At 54.6% G+C, this 15,864-nt stretch overlaps 1 protein-coding gene across 1 annotated transcript in view; it reads left to right on the forward strand.

Annotated features, from left to right (window-relative positions):
- Window positions 1–15,864, forward strand: part of CNTN6 (contactin 6) — a 302,895-nt gene that overhangs the window by 180,451 nt on the left and 106,580 nt on the right. The window contains exon 4 of the mRNA XM_054694220.1: window positions 14,512–14,635. Within this exon, the coding sequence (XP_054550195.1) occupies window positions 14,581–14,635 (55 nt within the window). The 5' untranslated portion in view covers window positions 14,512–14,580. The remainder of the gene's footprint in view (window positions 1–14,511; window positions 14,636–15,864) is intronic.

Below are 15,864 nucleotides of genomic sequence, written 5' to 3' on the forward strand. Positions count from 1 at the left end.
CTGTACCTCTGGCCTGCACCCCAGCTCTTGTATGCATAAATAAATAAAATAAATCTTTTTTTAAAAAACAACAAAACTATTTGCAGTACGAGAATGTAAGATGAGGTGAGGGAATTTTCTAGAAGGGACACAGAAATAGATTGGTGATGGTAGCTAGAAGATAACAGTCCATGAAAGCACAACGTCTGAGGGAATTTCTAAAATATGGACTAAAAAGTGAGAAAATTGAAGGGGAAATAACATGAAACATGATCACAGACGTATCCAGGGATGAGGACGTAAGTCTAGAGTTGAGAGCCCCGGCCCAGTCCAGCCTGCGGCACGCGGAGCTCAGGTCTCAGCAGGCCAGCGGGACTGTCCTGGCGCTGGGAGGGTGAGGGCGGGCTTCTTTCTATCGTCAGATGACTCAAAACTCACCCCAGCAGCCAGATGTGCAGGAGGTCGCCCCCAAAGCCTGAGAATAAATCAAGTTTCAAGCAGAGAAGACGAGGGGGCCAGAGGTGAAGGCCCCCTCCCGCGGCGTGGACCCGTCAGCCTGGGCGTGTCTGTCACGGTGTCCTCTCGGGTGCTGGCTGGCCCTTGAGTGAGCTGCCCCCCGTCGGCTATCCCCGTGTCCCCCATCCCCGTGTCCCCCCGGGGCCAGGGGACCTCCCGGCCTCCCTTCCACCGCTGTGTCCCCGAGTTCCATGTTGAGTCATCCTCAGCCAGCGGGCCTCACACACGCACATGCTCCCCGCTCTGGGGCTCCGTGCGACCGGAACCCTGCAGCGCGGTCTTCTCGGGGACACTCAACTCCGCAGCCTTTCTGCAACGCACCCGCGCTGCCCAGGGCCTCACTGGCGTCCTCCTGTGTTGGAGCCACGCTCCGGGCCATGGCGAGCTCCTGATTCGCTGGCCCAGTCGCCTGCTGAGAGTCTGGCTGCTCCCAGTTGGAAGCGGTGATGGATGAAGCCCGGTTAACGGCGGGGCGCTGCTTTGGGTGTGCATTTGTTTTCATCTGCCTCGGGTAATCTGTGAGTCAAACTGAGGTGCGTCTGCCATCTGTAACTCACATCCGTCCCACAGGCGCTTTCCAGAGTGGGCGCGCCTGTCAGCATGTACGCCAGCTCTGTGTGAGAGCGCCCCCGAAGAGGCCACAGGGTGCTGGGGGGATGGCGTTGGGTCTGCAGGTCACTGAGCTGGTGGACAAAGACTGCTCGGCGCTGCGCGGGCTCCCAGTCCAGAAACGTGGGAGGTTGCTTCGCGCTGTAGGTCTTTAAAGTCAGCAGCGTTGTCGTGCTGAGCGCACCCGTCTTTCGCCTCTTGGACTAAATTTATTCGTAGGCACTGACTTCCCTTGAATGCTGCTCTGAATGGGGTTTGCTTACTTGCTTGTCAGCCCAGTCATTGCTGCTCTATTTCTTAGAAACAACAGATTTTTGTGAGTCGAACCTGTATCTTGAGTGTTTGCAGCATGATTGGTTCTAGAAGCTTTTCTGAAGGTTCTTTGGGGCTTTCTCTGTAGGATCGTGCCGTCTGCAAACAGGTCCTTTACTTGTTCTCCCCCTATTTCATGTTCTCGTCTCATCGCTGGGGTTAGAACCCCAGGACGGTCTTGACCGGTAGGGGTGCGGGGAGGCGTCCTGTCTCGCTGCCTGTCCACGGGGGGCACTTCAGGCCTCCACCCTGAGTCTAATCTTAGCTGTAGGTTTTTCTTAAATGCTCTTTCTCATTTGGGGACGTTCCCTCACGAGTGTCTGTGTCATGGAGAGGTGCTGGGTCGTGCGCCTCGGTGAAGACCGTCTTCTCACTCTCCTAGTGTGGTGCGTTTCGCGGGTTTGCCCGCTTGGCGGCGCCGTCCTGCGCGCCTGGGGTAGTCTCAGCGGGTCCTGACCTGCCGTCCTTCCCGCCTGCTGTTGGGCCGGTGGTGGTTTCCGGGCTGTGCTGGCCAACGTCAGGTAGGAGAGGCTGCTTTACGGGGGAGCGTGGCTGTGGCATCTGGTGTTTGGAGACCAGATGTCCCTGAGCAGTGGGCGGAACCCCGCCCCTCCCCCCACCGCCCCTCCCCCCACAACAAGGGATTGGGCTCCCTAAGGTGCCCCCAGGCCTGGGCTGAGAACCCTCAGCTGCAGCCCGGATGACAGGCTCCTCCGGGCAGGCTCTGCTCTCTCCCCTGCCTGGCGTCCCTCTCCCCTCAGCTTCCTCGAGCCCCCAGCTCTTGTCTCCACCCTCCGGCCTCCTCTGTCATATCCCACCATGTGCAGAGCATCCTCCCCCTTGCCTCCCCCAGCACATCACCCCTGCTACCTGTGCTCACACCTGAGCTCTCAGAGTCCCCCAGGAAGGCTTTCTGGCTCTCCTTACACTGAGAAAGGTGCTTTTGCAGCAGCTTCCCCCAGTATGTGATTATGTCCTAAGTTGCCAAACTTGGTTTAAAATTAAATGTTAATTTTTATAACCTTGCGGAGGTTCTCACCAATCTTATTTGCTCTGTTGTGTCTTTAAAACCTGATCAATAGTTTTTTAATTGTAGAATGAGCACAAGAAGAAATGAACGAATCAGCTTAAATTCTGTTTCTTTAATTTTTTTTGCAACATTCAGGAAGCATGGCGATTAAAAATTGTAAGTGAATGTTTTGCATATATCTCAGCTATGTCCACGAAACAGAAATAACCAATGTAGATCATTTATTTATTTATTTATTTATTTATTTATTTATGCAAGCACTGGGCACAGTCAGAAACGCGGGAGGGTGAGAGAATTCACCAGAGCCAGAGCGGGGAGCAGAGCAGGCAGAAGGACTGAGGTACACTGCTGAGGGGAGCAGCGGGCGGCAGGAGAGGTCTGCGCGCCATGTGGGACCCTCCTCCGGTGGCCGGGGAGCAGCCGGGGATTGAACCGGTGCCTCAGAGGCCGCGGGCAGCTTCGCAACCCAGCGCTCAACCGCTGCGCCACCCGGGAGGCCCTGTAGATAGTTTTTAAAATAAAAAATACTTACCTAAATCTTTACTTCTTTGCCTTACCCATAATTGACTATTAGTATATTCTATTTTTCTTACATTTTTAAGGCTGAGGTCCAGCACGGGCTCAGACACAGACACGGTCTTAGAGCCACTAATGGTTAAGGATTGGTTCTTGAATAAAATACCTGGCACACAGCAAAATTTGAAAGTTAGATTTGGGGCCAAAGAAAGCAGTTCATTTCAGCCTTTGAATTCGATAAGCTTGAAGCCTGTTTTTTCAGGAAGTTCTGGTGTTCCCAGGCAGTGTCCAGTTTCTGGAGAAAGAAAGAAAATGTAATCTGCACGCAGCGAAGTGCCAGAGGCAGTGCGAGTAGCAGCAGGTTCAAATCAGGTCAGCATAAAAATGCCCACTAACCAGCCGTCCAGCGTGGCGGCGACAGCCCTCGTGCTCACTCACTGCCCTTGCAATATTACAAGATAAGTCACCGTGTCAGCCGGCGCCTCGAGTGTCGGTGTTGCTTTCTGCACAGGACGTGCTTCAAGTGAACGCGGGCTGTGCCGTGCATGTCTGTCAACCAAAGCCGGCCTCCTCTTGATCCAGTCACCGTGCGATGCTACACCCGAATGCTGCTTTGACGGCCCCCTCGCCGGGATGGCGTCACCACGGGAGCAAAGATTGGAGACAGAGCTCCTCGTTCTTTCGGGGGCTGCATGGCCCCAGCCTTTTGGGACTTGTGGTTGTGTTTGCTTTTGTATGCCATAGCCCTTCTTACATTCTGTTACTTTTTCTGCCTGTGCTACACTCCCCAAACCCTGACTCAGTTCTCCTGGGCCCGAGAGTCCCCTAAACCGGTATACCTCGTTCTGGAGTGATTTGCTTTCCCAGAGCGCTTGTGTACAGATTTCGTGCGGTGATTGTTTGGAAAAGTTGCTGATTTCAGTAGCTTCGCTCGTCGGCTTTCAGAGCCTCCCGTGCAGTGTGGCGGGACGGGGCGCAGAGAGAGCGCCCCACACGTGGGCGCACAGACAAGAGGGAGCGTGTGCTGGCGAGGGTGTGCTGGTCGCATGTGGCTGTGCGGTCAGAGCTGACGCTTCCACCACCCGCTTTGGTGTCAGTGTGGCGTGGGGTGGTGTCCGTTTGCCGGACGTGCCCTGAGCTGTTTCTGTCCAGGAGCCGCCGTGGCACAGCCCCGACACCGCCTGCCCCATCCAGTCACCCCACTGCCGCCTCCTCCCACTCGTCCGTCGCTTTTCTTGCGACTTCGCCCGCCCTCCTGCCGTCTCTGCGATGTCCTCACTGACGGGAGGGCCTGCGGGCGCCCCTCTATGTCACAGCGACGGAGGCTTCCTGCGTCACACCTGCGATGAAGCCCATGCACGTGTGCACACGGCGCCGGTACCTGGAAACAGTGTGCACAGGATCGAATGTGCACGGTGTGTGATACTATGCCGTGAATAAAAGTGAGTGTAACGGCCACGTATTGTACATGTACTACGTATGCTTTGTGTATATTTAAAAATTATTTGCAAGTAAAATAGAAATGTTAAAAACGACCCGTCCCCCTTGCTGAGGCTGCGGAGACGTGGCTTTGGAGACTCGAGCCAGCCCCGGGGACAGGGTGCCAGCCCCGGAGGGATCGCGCGTTTTTGGATATTGCGTCTTTATTTTTTTTCTTCCATTACATGGACATAATATGTCTCCCCGTTTACTTAAATTGCCTTTGATTTCTCCCGTTGGTGCTGTGCAGTTGTTAGCAGGCGAGTCCTGCTCCTGTTTCATTAGATTTACACTGAGGTGTTTCCTTTTTTTTTACTGAGTATAAATACTATCTTTTTAATTTCATTTTTATTTATATTTATTTATTTATTTTTATTTTTAGCCTCTGCCCCAACCCCCACCCTCCCCACTCCATTTCCTTTGGTAACTTGTTTTGCCGAGCTCAAATTTTCGTTTCTCCTGCTGCCTGTGTGTGACTGTCTCTTGGGTCTTTACACTCCACAGAAGAGTGAAACCGCCCGAAATCTTTCACTTTTTGATTGATTTCCCTTAACACCATCACCTCAGGATCCCTCCCCGTCGCGCCAGGTGCTGCCGCGGCCCCTGGCAGGTCTGGACTTCACACGCGTCACTGCCACGTCAGCGCTGGGGAGGGCACAGGGGGAGGACTCGTCCATCCACGCTCGCATATGGAAGCCAAGTCCGTTTTCGATCATAGTCTTGGAGCTCTGTGTTCTCCAAGTCACATTTGTTTGTGCTGATACCTCCTGTCAGATGCGGGTGTGAGCCCAGGGCCTCCTGAGCGGCTGTGTTTTACTCCCCTATAATCAAGAGATTCAATTAGGGCCATGACTAAACAACACTAACCCATAATTTGATTTAGCTGATACAGCCAGAGGAAATTTGTGAAGTCAATAAGCTGGTTTCATGTCTTGTATACAAAAATAATGGGCTCATTGAATTTTTCACTTTTTAATCTGCTACTTTGATATCAAGTATTCTCGGCATTAAATATATTTTGTTGATTGGATTCCTGTCCACTAGGAAAAGACAATCTAGCACACCACCAGAGGGTCTTCTGTTTTTTCTAGAACTTTCTAGGGTCTTCCAGTAGACTGCATGGTGTGTGGGATCCGGAACCCACATGGCTGCACGTGTGCTCAGCCCTGGGCCTTCGGGGTGGCTGCCGTAGGGAAAAGGGACAAAGGGCGTGTGTTTAAAGTCGAGCCAGCGCCCTCCGCAGGGCCGAGGGCTTCAAAAATTTTGTAGCGTGTGCGGGCTGGCTGCGAGAACGCTGAGGCCGCGTGTGCAGGCCCGGACTCCTGTGAGGGCTTCTGCTCGGCGGCGGCTTCTCCCCATCCCGGGCTGTCCCGCTGCTCAGCGGTGCCTTGTGGAGCCTCAGCCCTCACTGAACCGGGCTCCTGCTCTCCAAGTGGCTTTCTCTCTGTCCTCCTCAGAATATAACTTTGCAGACAAGTGTTGCCCACATGCCGTAAATGCGGCTTTGGTGTCTTGTTAGGCGACACATCCCTGAGTTAATTCCCACTTGATGGCAGCTGGAGGCCCTAGGGGGATCACGGGGCCCACGGGCAGAGCCGTCCACACGCCCCTCCCCAGCCCTGCGCGGTCCTGTCCCAGCTAGAGGCTGTGCTGCATGGGCTGGCGATCTGGAGACTCCTTCCCCCTGCCCTGCCCTGCCCTCCCCTGCCCTCCCCCGCCCTCCCCAGGCCATCAGATAAAGAGCTGCTGTGCACAGGGGACAGGGCGGGAGACCTGTTGCGTTTCCCTGTCAGCAGCCTCCCACACGTGTCACTTCAGAGCAGCGTCCCTTGTTAAGTGTTTGTGAAAAATTTTGATCAATCAGTGTAACTTCTGGTTTTCCCTTTAGCAGCATAAACATATTCACGTATGAGTAGAGAGACCCCGACACTTCGTCATTCCAGCCAGGTGAGTGCAGTTAAGCACTCCTGTGGGGGGGGGGGGGGCGCTTCCTTTCACCTCCTGCCTGGCCTTCCCCTCTCCTCCTGGGAGAACCGGCTTGACTGCCCGTGGCAGCTCTGCTCAGGTGGTTGCAGGGAGCAGGGCTCTCAAGGGGGGGGGGGGCGGTTCTGTGCTCACAAAGTTGAATCACGGGCCTCCCTGGTGGCCCAAGGGGTTAAGACACAACCTATGAAGCTGTCTGCAGCCTCTGTAGCATGAGTTCCATCCCGGCCAGGCAGCTACCCACAGGGCGCAGCAGACCTCTCCTGTCTCCCCGCTGCTCCCCTCAGTATTTCAGTCAGTCTGCCTGTTCTGTTCCCCACTCTGTGAATCCTCTCACCCCCCACACCTCTGGCCTGTACCCCAGCTCTTGTATGATAAATAATAAATCTTTAAAAAAAAAAAAAGAAATTTGAATCACACCCCAGGCCAGCTTTGGTGACGTTGTGACGCCTGTGGAAAGGGCGGGCTGCAGAGTCCTGCTGGGTGAGGGACTCGCTGACACTCTCTGGCTGGGCCACTCAGTCCACTGTGCCCTGAGCTGCAGGTGACGGCCCTCCACACCCTTCAGACTGGAGATGCGGCACTCAGGCTGTGGGCGCAGGGCCGGGGTGGCACCCGAGAAGCCCCACTGTGACTGTCACTGGCCCTTTCAGCCTCCAGTCCCCGATCTTTCTCCTCCTGTTTTCTGTCCTGTCACCCACCCTAAAGGGTTCTGCTTCCCGCTCCCATGCTCACTGGTGCCGGGGCGGATGCCGTCTTCAGCACAGGAGGGGTGCACGGGTGGATGGGCTGGACCAGGGGCTGGGGTGGACACAGCGGCCCCGGGCAGTTGGGGGGGGGTGGGCTGGCAGGCTGCATGGAGATATGGACCAGAGAGGCCAAGTGGTCAGATGTTGGAAGAGAAAGGGGCGTTCACTTGTGTGTGGGAAGTCCCCGTTGTCAAGTGCGTGGCCAGGGTCCTGGCTGTGGGGCTGCGCTGCCCTTCACCCGCCCAGGGCTCTCCAGCTTCCTGCTCCGAGTTAGAATAAAAGCTGAGCTGTCAGCAGCGCTTAGGGCCAAGGAGGTCCACCGGCTGGGTGCAGAGGTACCTTCCGTGTCCAGGGACGGCCAGTGGGCTGTCAGGAGAGACCATCCTGTGCTTTACTCTCTGTGCAAACAAGCTCCTGGCTGTGTCTGCTCAGATCATCACGTGACCGAGGCTTGGCGAGGCTGTGTTACTTCCTGCAGAGTCAGAAAGCTGGTCGGTTTCAGTGTGTTTTGGGTAGACACCCAGGCTGTGAGGATTCAGAGCCAGGGCCTTACCATGGCTGAACAGCTCTCCCTGTTACTGTGCTCTGGGCTGAGATTAAGCTGAAATTTGCTGCCCTGAAATGTCTACCCTTTGGTCCCAGTTCTGCTCTCCGGAGACACAAATAATAAGTCTAATCCTTCTTCCACAAGACAGCCCTTCAAATATTTGAAGATGGCTTGCCTCTGCTGCTAAGCCCTCTCTTCCCCAGGCTAAACACTCATTTCTTTCCCCTGACCTCATACGCTCCCAGCTACTTCATCATCCTTGGCCTGCCCCCCCTCAAGAGGGTTTAAATTTGTCAAAATTCCTTTTAAATCATGATGTTCAGAGGACAATACAATCACCCTGTGCAGTGGTACTAGTGCAGGGTAAATGCACCTCCTTTGTTTTGGCCACTATGCTTTTATTAATGCAACCTGGGTTGTACTGGATTTTTGGCAGAGATGTCAAATTGCAACAGGGTGGTCCCCAGGAAAGGGGGAGGTTCCCTGCCCCACCCAAGGGAGGGTGGAGCTGAGCAGGAAGAGGAGAAGCTGCAGAAGAGACTGAGGAAGGAAGCAGGATGGAGCCAGGAGACCTGGAGGAGGCGCGTGGAGCCCAGAGACACGTGAAGAAACTGCGCTTGTCTTTTGGTCGTGGACGGGGTGACACAGATGTGGGGGAGACCCGTGGGGAGGGGACCATGGCAGCTTTTATCTTGATGTTGATTTTGCTCTTTTCCTTCCGGGCTTGTCTGGTTGTTTCTGACCCTTTGCTGTGGGTCCCCACTGGAAGATGCTTTAGACTTGTGGCAGGCTTTGGGGCCTTGCTCTGGGCCGATCCCATTTGGATGGACTTTTACCCACGAGGGGACGGGTCACGTTGGGTGCTTGATTTAGAAACTAGACTCTTTGCCTTTCCTGTATTGTTTCCTAGTTTATTAAAGTTCCTTCCCATTAAAGTCTCCTATGTTTTGTGTTGATGCGGCGGATGGCAGAACCCATTTAGAATAGGCAGGTTTGCGGGGTTTGGGCTGCCCCTCTCCCTGTCCTATAACAGATTTCTCTCCCTGTCCTATAACAAAATGATAAACAGGTGTCGGATGTTGACCTGACGTCACTCCATGATGGCCTATTTAAAATGCTTGAAATAAGTCACTTTTCTCCACCCCAGCTCCTACTGCAGATAATTTCCGTAGCTCACTTTTGAAACTCAAGTTCCTGATTTGATACATATGCTCGTTAAATGTCCTCTCGGTGGAGCCAGGTGCTGGTTTGGCCTTTGCTGATCTGTCTTGTTTTAGTTCTCTTTAATTTGACAAAGGCAGCAAAGCAGAGGCAAAGAAAAACGACCCGTAGTCTGGCTCCTTTGCCCCAAGCACACAAAGAGGGAAGAGTCACTTTCTCCTTCTGCCACTCCCTGTCTCTGTGCGAAGCAGGGCGCGACCCCAGAGGCCGGTGCTCCGGGGCTGGCGTCTCCGCCTGGATCACCTCCGCGGGACGGAGCCCTCCCAGGGCTGCCTGCGGGTGCAGCCGTCCCCATCAATCTGGAAACAGTCCCCTGGTCCTGAACATTGTGCCCAAAGAGACAGCAGTGGCCGCCATCAGCCCCCTTCTGTGGCTTCCATCCTCATGAACAGTAACCCCAGAGGCCACTTCTGCCGGCCCTTCCTGGGGTGCACGGGCCGGCTCCCTGCCCTCCCAGGCGCCCAGACCTCGGCCTCCGCAGAGCCACTCCTGGCGTGGGATCGAAGTAAATGCCAAGAGCACGAGGGGCAGGAATGCTGTCTCCGGGTCAGAGCTTGTGCCAGGACCAAGTCAGCGCTGATGACACTTGCAGAAAAGATGGTGCTCAGCAGGCCGCCCGGGCCAGAGCCTCCGGCCACGTCTGTGTCCCCGCTGGAGGGTGCGGCTGCCTCAAGGGAGCTTGCGCGCGTCTCGGGCTCAGATTCGCCCAGCGGCCTTCTCGGGGTAGAGTCAGCAGCACGAGCCCTGACCACGGTGGCGGGCGCCTGCGGCCTCGCGCCCTGGTGAGTGTCGACGCTGAGTGTCTGAGAGATGACCCTGCGTGGGGACCCCAGGCCGGCGCTCTGCAGATGGACAAGGACACGCGCAGATGGCCGCGGGGGCTGACCCAGGCCCCAGGCCTCGGTCCAGCCTGGACAGCAAGGGGCTCGCCCACGCGAGGTGCTGAGCCTGACTCCTCGGCAGTGAGACAGCCAGCCCCGCTGCCCCTGCCGCGACCCCGCGCCGGGCCGGGCGCCCGCGGTCGGTGTTTGGTGCCGGCGCATCCACGGCCCGGTCGCCGGGAGGGATCATGTAGGCCGCGGCCCGCTGTTTTCATGACCAACGTATTTGCATTTATTTCGCGCTGTTAACAACTTAACATGTAATGGTGCCTCCTCTAAGCAGAGTCACGCGCCTTCCGTGGGGGCCTGACGCGGCCGCGGCACCCTGCTCGCCTGTCCCGGGGCGGCGGCCTGTTCTGAGAGCTGGCACAACAGTTATTGTAAGCGACAGCGTCGCATTCTGAAAACAAGGGGCGCGATGGCACGATTTATCTCCAGCTTCTCCTGACTTCGTGCCAGTTGCCGTTTCCTAGTTGAAAGCAGGTTTTTTCAGATCATAAATATTTCATTTTTAATTTATTATTGATTTAGTTTGATAGTAAATAACCCCATGAATGCTGAGGTTGAAAATCTGTGGTAAAAATTATCAAGCCTCCCGCTTTTGTCCGGCCATGGTTTTTTATCACACTGAAATAAAACAGTGGGACCACCTAAGGAAATGGATTTTGGATTCTTAATTTATCTGATGCAGTTAATTAATCGGTCAATTAAAAACAAAGGGGCAGTGAGTGCCAAGCACATTTGTTCTGACAGTGAACGTGTCACTGGACAGCAGCTCTTGACGCGGCTACAGAATCTTCCCTGGGGGGCGACGTCCTGTGGGGGAGAGACAGACGGCCCTGGGGCAACAGGAACCTACAGCCTGGGGGGACGCCGCCCCCGCCAACCAATGCGCGTCCGCCCACGGCCCTCCAACCCCAGAGCCCCTTCGTGGCTTTTTCCTACAACCAGAGTGAAAGAAATCAGGTCGTGCAAGGCCGGGCAGTGAGTGTGACGTGGGCTGGAGGGCTCCTGGGCGCGGCGGGTGTGGAGGGGCGCAGCTCCTGCCCCAAGGCCGTCAGACGCACCTGCAGCCACCCAGGAGCCCGTTGAGAGCGCTGGCTGGGGTTGGCCTGTGGCCTCCGGGACTGGTCCCCGGGTGGTCAGTGCGCGGGGTGAGCTGGGGTGTCCGTCCTCTCTGATGGCTGCGTGGGGCCTGCCCTCTCACCGCCTCCTGCGTACAGACCGCTGGGACCCGCCGGCTCAGCGCCCAGTCACCCCCTGCCTGGCGGCCTGGCCTGGCCTGTATCCCGTGGAGAGGCAGAGCGGGGCACCCACTCCCCAAAACAGACTCTAGAAACCAAAGTGAGAAAACGCTGGTGAAGCCCGGGGTGGCTGGGCTGGGTGCCACGGCGCCCCAGCGATGGGGAGGGAACGCCCCCTCAGCTGCCTCGGGCCCTGCCTGTGGGCAGGCTCTGAGAGGAGGCGGCTCTGCAGGCGGCGTTCGGGCTCAGCTGCTTGGGACAAGGAGCTGCCTTTTCTGCCAGCCATTGTTCTTGCTGAGCCTGGGTGACTTTGGGGGCCAGCAAGCCACAGCCCGAGGGCTGGAGGGATGGTCCTTGGCCCTTTACCTGGGGCCCTCGCAGCACTTCCCAGGCGCAGACGCCATCCAGACCAGGCAGGGTTTCGGTGCTGAGGCCTGTTCGCCTCTGTGGCCCCGGAGGAGGCAGGGGCAGGGCCTGGCACTTTACTTACAGGACCCAGGTGGGGGCCCAGTTCTGTCCAGCATCCTCACAGCGGGTCGCAGACCTGTTCAGACTCCGCAGAGGCGACAGGCCCTCAGCCCACGTTTGTTTCTGGCCTCAGAGCACAGTCAGGGGGACTGAGAGCACCTCCCCCCGCCGTGGCCCAGGACAGGCTTCACCCAGGGAACTTGGCCGCCCCACTTACTTACTTGGGTATTTCAACTTTCAGAGAGTAAGGGGACGCTGAAGTTGGAAGAGCGGGCTGTGGACTGCACGGCCTCGTCTGCTGGGCTGTCTGTCGTGGCTTCTGGCCTGCGGCCCTTGAGCACAAGAGAAGCGTGCGTGGTCTCAGGGCTGGCTGGCCTGCCAGGATGGACGGGACCATCCCAGCTGCGTCCCAGACCAAGGCCACTTCTCTGGCCACGTGGTGTTTAAACAGACCGCAAGCCCCACCTGAAACACGGTGCTCAGGTGCACTTTCAGCACTCCTTTCAGAGCTTCCGGGAGCCTTTCTAACTTTAGCTTAAAAGGACGCTGGCCCTTTTATCTTTAGGATTGCACTATCTTTAGCATTCCAGGAACCTAGAAATAATTCCTGTGTCCATATTGTGTGCCAGAAATTTACCTGCTGGTCTTTCACCTGGTTTTACTGTGAGCAGATAACCACGCTGCTCCTGACGGCTCTCGTCGAGGGCACGCCTCCTCCTCCGGCACTTGAAACTCGTAGGGGGAACTTCCCTAACAGTTAACTGGGGCGTCAGCATGGCCGTCCTCATGGGGAGCACCAGGTCGGTGTCTCCTGGGCACTGCGCTCGCCGTAGGACGTCGCGGGCGGTCAGTGGCGGGCGGGGTTGCTATGGGGTCACCCGGGGAGCTGAAGTGATGTGAGCGTAGCGAGCTGGAAACGGAAAGGTGATCTGTAGGTGAAGCCTTTCCATTTTCATCGAGGGGGCTGGGGGCTGACGGTGGATGACGTGGCCGTGAACGATCACCCAGCTCGGCTGGTGAGAGCGGGCAGTGGCGGCAGCGTGTCTGGGCTCCCTCTGCCGTCTTTTTCTTCAAAATACCCAGTTTGGCCGCAAGTGCAAGCCACGCCCAGACCCCCGTGGCTGAGCTCCACGCGGCGCAGCCAGGGTTCCGAGCACACGTTTCCGAGGGCTTTTCTCTTCAGGGCGAGGTGGGGAACTCGGCACAATGTGAGCCCTCAGAGGAGAACAGACCTCAAGGTTTACTCTGGATCTTCAGGAAAACGTCATAGGAACTCAGGATCGGGAGCGGCGGAGGCACGAGTCGGGGACAGCCGCAGCGAAGCAGGGGCAGGCATACGGTTGTGCTGGGTCACGCCTGGGAGTTGCAGGGTTAAGCGTGGTGGGCTGTGTGTTCCTTGGCTGGGCGACTCGGAGGCACCAGTAGACACGGGTGGGGCTGGGGCCGGGGCCTGAGAGGACCATGGGGGAGAGGCCGGCTTTTCAGGCCTGGTGTCTGTTCTAGCTGTACCTGCCTCCACGTGGACAGAGTGGTCAGGGGAGGCAGGTGTGCATGTGTGCACGTGTGTGGCCCTGCTGTTTGCTGCATGTCTGTCTCTCGAGGAAGGCGTGCAGGGTCCGAATGTGGGCGCAGATCACCGATGACACTGGGTGCACAGTGTCTTCAGAGAATGGAGGTGGTGGGAGGGAGGAAGGTACATAGACACAGGTGGGAACACGCAGAGGCAGGTATTTATGGCGAAACCAATACCTGTGCGGACAGACACACCATATGGCAGCATCTGCATGTAAGGAGTCAGCCCAGGGTGTCGGCAGGGACAGGAAGATGGTGTCAGGCGTGTGAGGATTTAGGGGAGAGCTTCGTCACCCCAGGACAGCCGTGGGTTTCCCCTTCAAATTCTCTTCTTTAATTACATTTGAAAGCACTTAGCTTGCCATTCATAGGCTGCAACCCTCAGTATGACCAGTGTCTTTGGCCAAACTTAACTAGTGATACAAAGAAATGGGGGAAAAATTAAATTTAAAAACATTTCAGAAAATGTTCAAAGTTTTACTGTTTACTAGGTTCATACCTAATGCCCACCTCCTACCAAAAGTTATTTGGAATTGCAAGAAAATAGGTTTCTACAAAGTTCAAACTTCCTCATAGGGTCTTGTCATTTGATGTTTAATAACTCCATCAGAGGTGACCTCGGTGATTTATTCTCCACTTCTCTACATTTATGAGTTTCATGAACCTCTTAATTGATGCTCTTTTGGCGTAAAGGCCAAACAAACATTTTATCTTGACTTCATTTATCTTTGGATAGCTTAAATGTCAAGATAAATTAAATAAATTATGATGTAACCCCATAGGAAAACCATGTCTTGTTCCTGAAAGATAACACTTCCAGATATTGATTTCTTGCAGGGATTGTAGAGGGTGGTATTAATTTTAGTCCCAGTGACATTAGGAAGGATCATGGCTCCTGGTGATATATTCTCAACAATATTGGTGATGACCCTGCGAAGCTTTTGAAAGGTATGAAATCAGCGTGTGTGCACATATATACAGGCATCTATGTGCTAGGACAGTATTTTTTTTTCTCTTCCTAATGGTGTAAAATCAAAAATAAAACTGCAAATTACTGGAATTATTTATTCTGTTTTTAATTCTCCTACATTTCAAAGAACGCAACTTAGTTATATTAATAGGAGTTTTCATATTCATGGAGTACACTTAATTGAATTGCACGCCATTAAGCACGACAGCAAATTTCATAGCAAATGACAGGTAGAGCTGAGTTCTGAACTGCAAAATTATGGAAATAGGGATGAAATTATGGAAACTTTGCAAGATATGTAAAAAGTAGACATGTAGATTGCTTTATTTTTGATAATAATAATTTAATATTAAACTGACTCAGTCGGCGGCTCCAAATGCGCCTCTGAGTCCTGTGTCTGTGATGTGTCCTTCATGCCAGTCTTGTTTCTTTCAGAACCTGTCTGGGAGTCGACATTTTTTCCTGCTGATTGTATGGGAGAAGTTTTGACCTTAGAAAGTGGAAATGAGGTTGCTATGGAAACTGGTAACTCTGCTGCCACTCATACACACTTGTGCAGGTAAAGTGTTCTATTTTGAGTTTTGATTGATAATTCATTGGCCTTTTACTTCTTTCTGCAGAATATGATTTTCAAATGTGAATATTTATGTTATTTGAATGACTAAATAAATGACAGCTTAACTTATTAAGGTAGTCCCTATCGTTAAATGCAGAATTCAATTCTTAAAGTTGGTATCAAGTACTTTTAAACAGAACTAACATTTTAATTATAAATTGACCGATAGGAAATTTTATAGTAGAAGAATAGGATTCATTTTTGCTATCAATAAATGATGAGCAGTAGTTTCTTTTTCTTGCGTTTTGGTGAAATCTATAAAAAATTAAAATTGAAATACATATTTTTCCTCAAGTTTGGCATTTGGTGTGGAAAACAAGCTATATTGAAGCAGAAGAAGTCGTAGAGAATGCGACGTGCAAGCTTGGGCCAGTCTTACAATGCTTCCTCCCCATTTCAGCAACGGGGTCTTTCCTTCAAGCTTATTCAAGTCTGCGGAGGGGGGGTTTCTCCACGTCGCCCCCCGTCCTGAGTGTGTGGGTTTGAATAGCAAACCTCCGCCTGCCTGGGGACCACTCTGGGGTATGGAGTGGGAGCGAGTTCACTGGACTGTCCTGGCTCTGCGGGGTCCTGATGCCTGGTCAGCTCCCCCGCCGCCAGCCTGGCTGGTCCCAGACACAGTGACCAGAGATGTGGCCGAGGCTTGGCCCAGGAGTCCTCTCCTGCATGAGGGTCTGACTCTTCTGCACGTGCTGCCAGCGTTCAGGGTGCCTCAGGGTGTGAAAGGCACATGAGGTGGTGTCACATTAGCCCTCCAGGGCCCAGTTGGGAGTTCGCAGTGTGCGCCTGCCCCCCTGACAGCAGGACCATAGTGCTGCACTGCAGAGGGGGCAGCCTTTCCGAGCTGAGCTGGCCGGCCCTGCGCTGGAGCCACCAGGTCTGAGGATCAGCTGCTGCTGCACGTCTGTCTCCCACCGCGTTGGCTGAAGCCTCAGAATGCCCTTAGCAGGTCCAGGAGGCAGGGGTTTCCGTCTGTTTCCTTCTTGGCTGCATCTCCACCACCGGCGCAGGCACCCGCGGAGGGTCTGTGACCGTCTCTGCCAGGAGGGAGGCTCATTAGGTTCAGCCTGAGCCGGGCCAGGCCCTGAACTAGGTTTTCAAGAGGGCCACGACCCCTGCCCTCTTTGGTCTGCAGCCGAGGGGGGACGGTGGGTCGTCAGCGCTTGTGAGGG

This window comes from Talpa occidentalis, unplaced genomic scaffold, assembly GCF_014898055.3.
Source record: "Talpa occidentalis isolate TD23 unplaced genomic scaffold, MPIMG_talOcc4v2.1 talOcc4.10, whole genome shotgun sequence".
Lineage (NCBI taxonomy): Eukaryota > Metazoa > Chordata > Mammalia > Eulipotyphla > Talpidae > Talpa > Talpa occidentalis.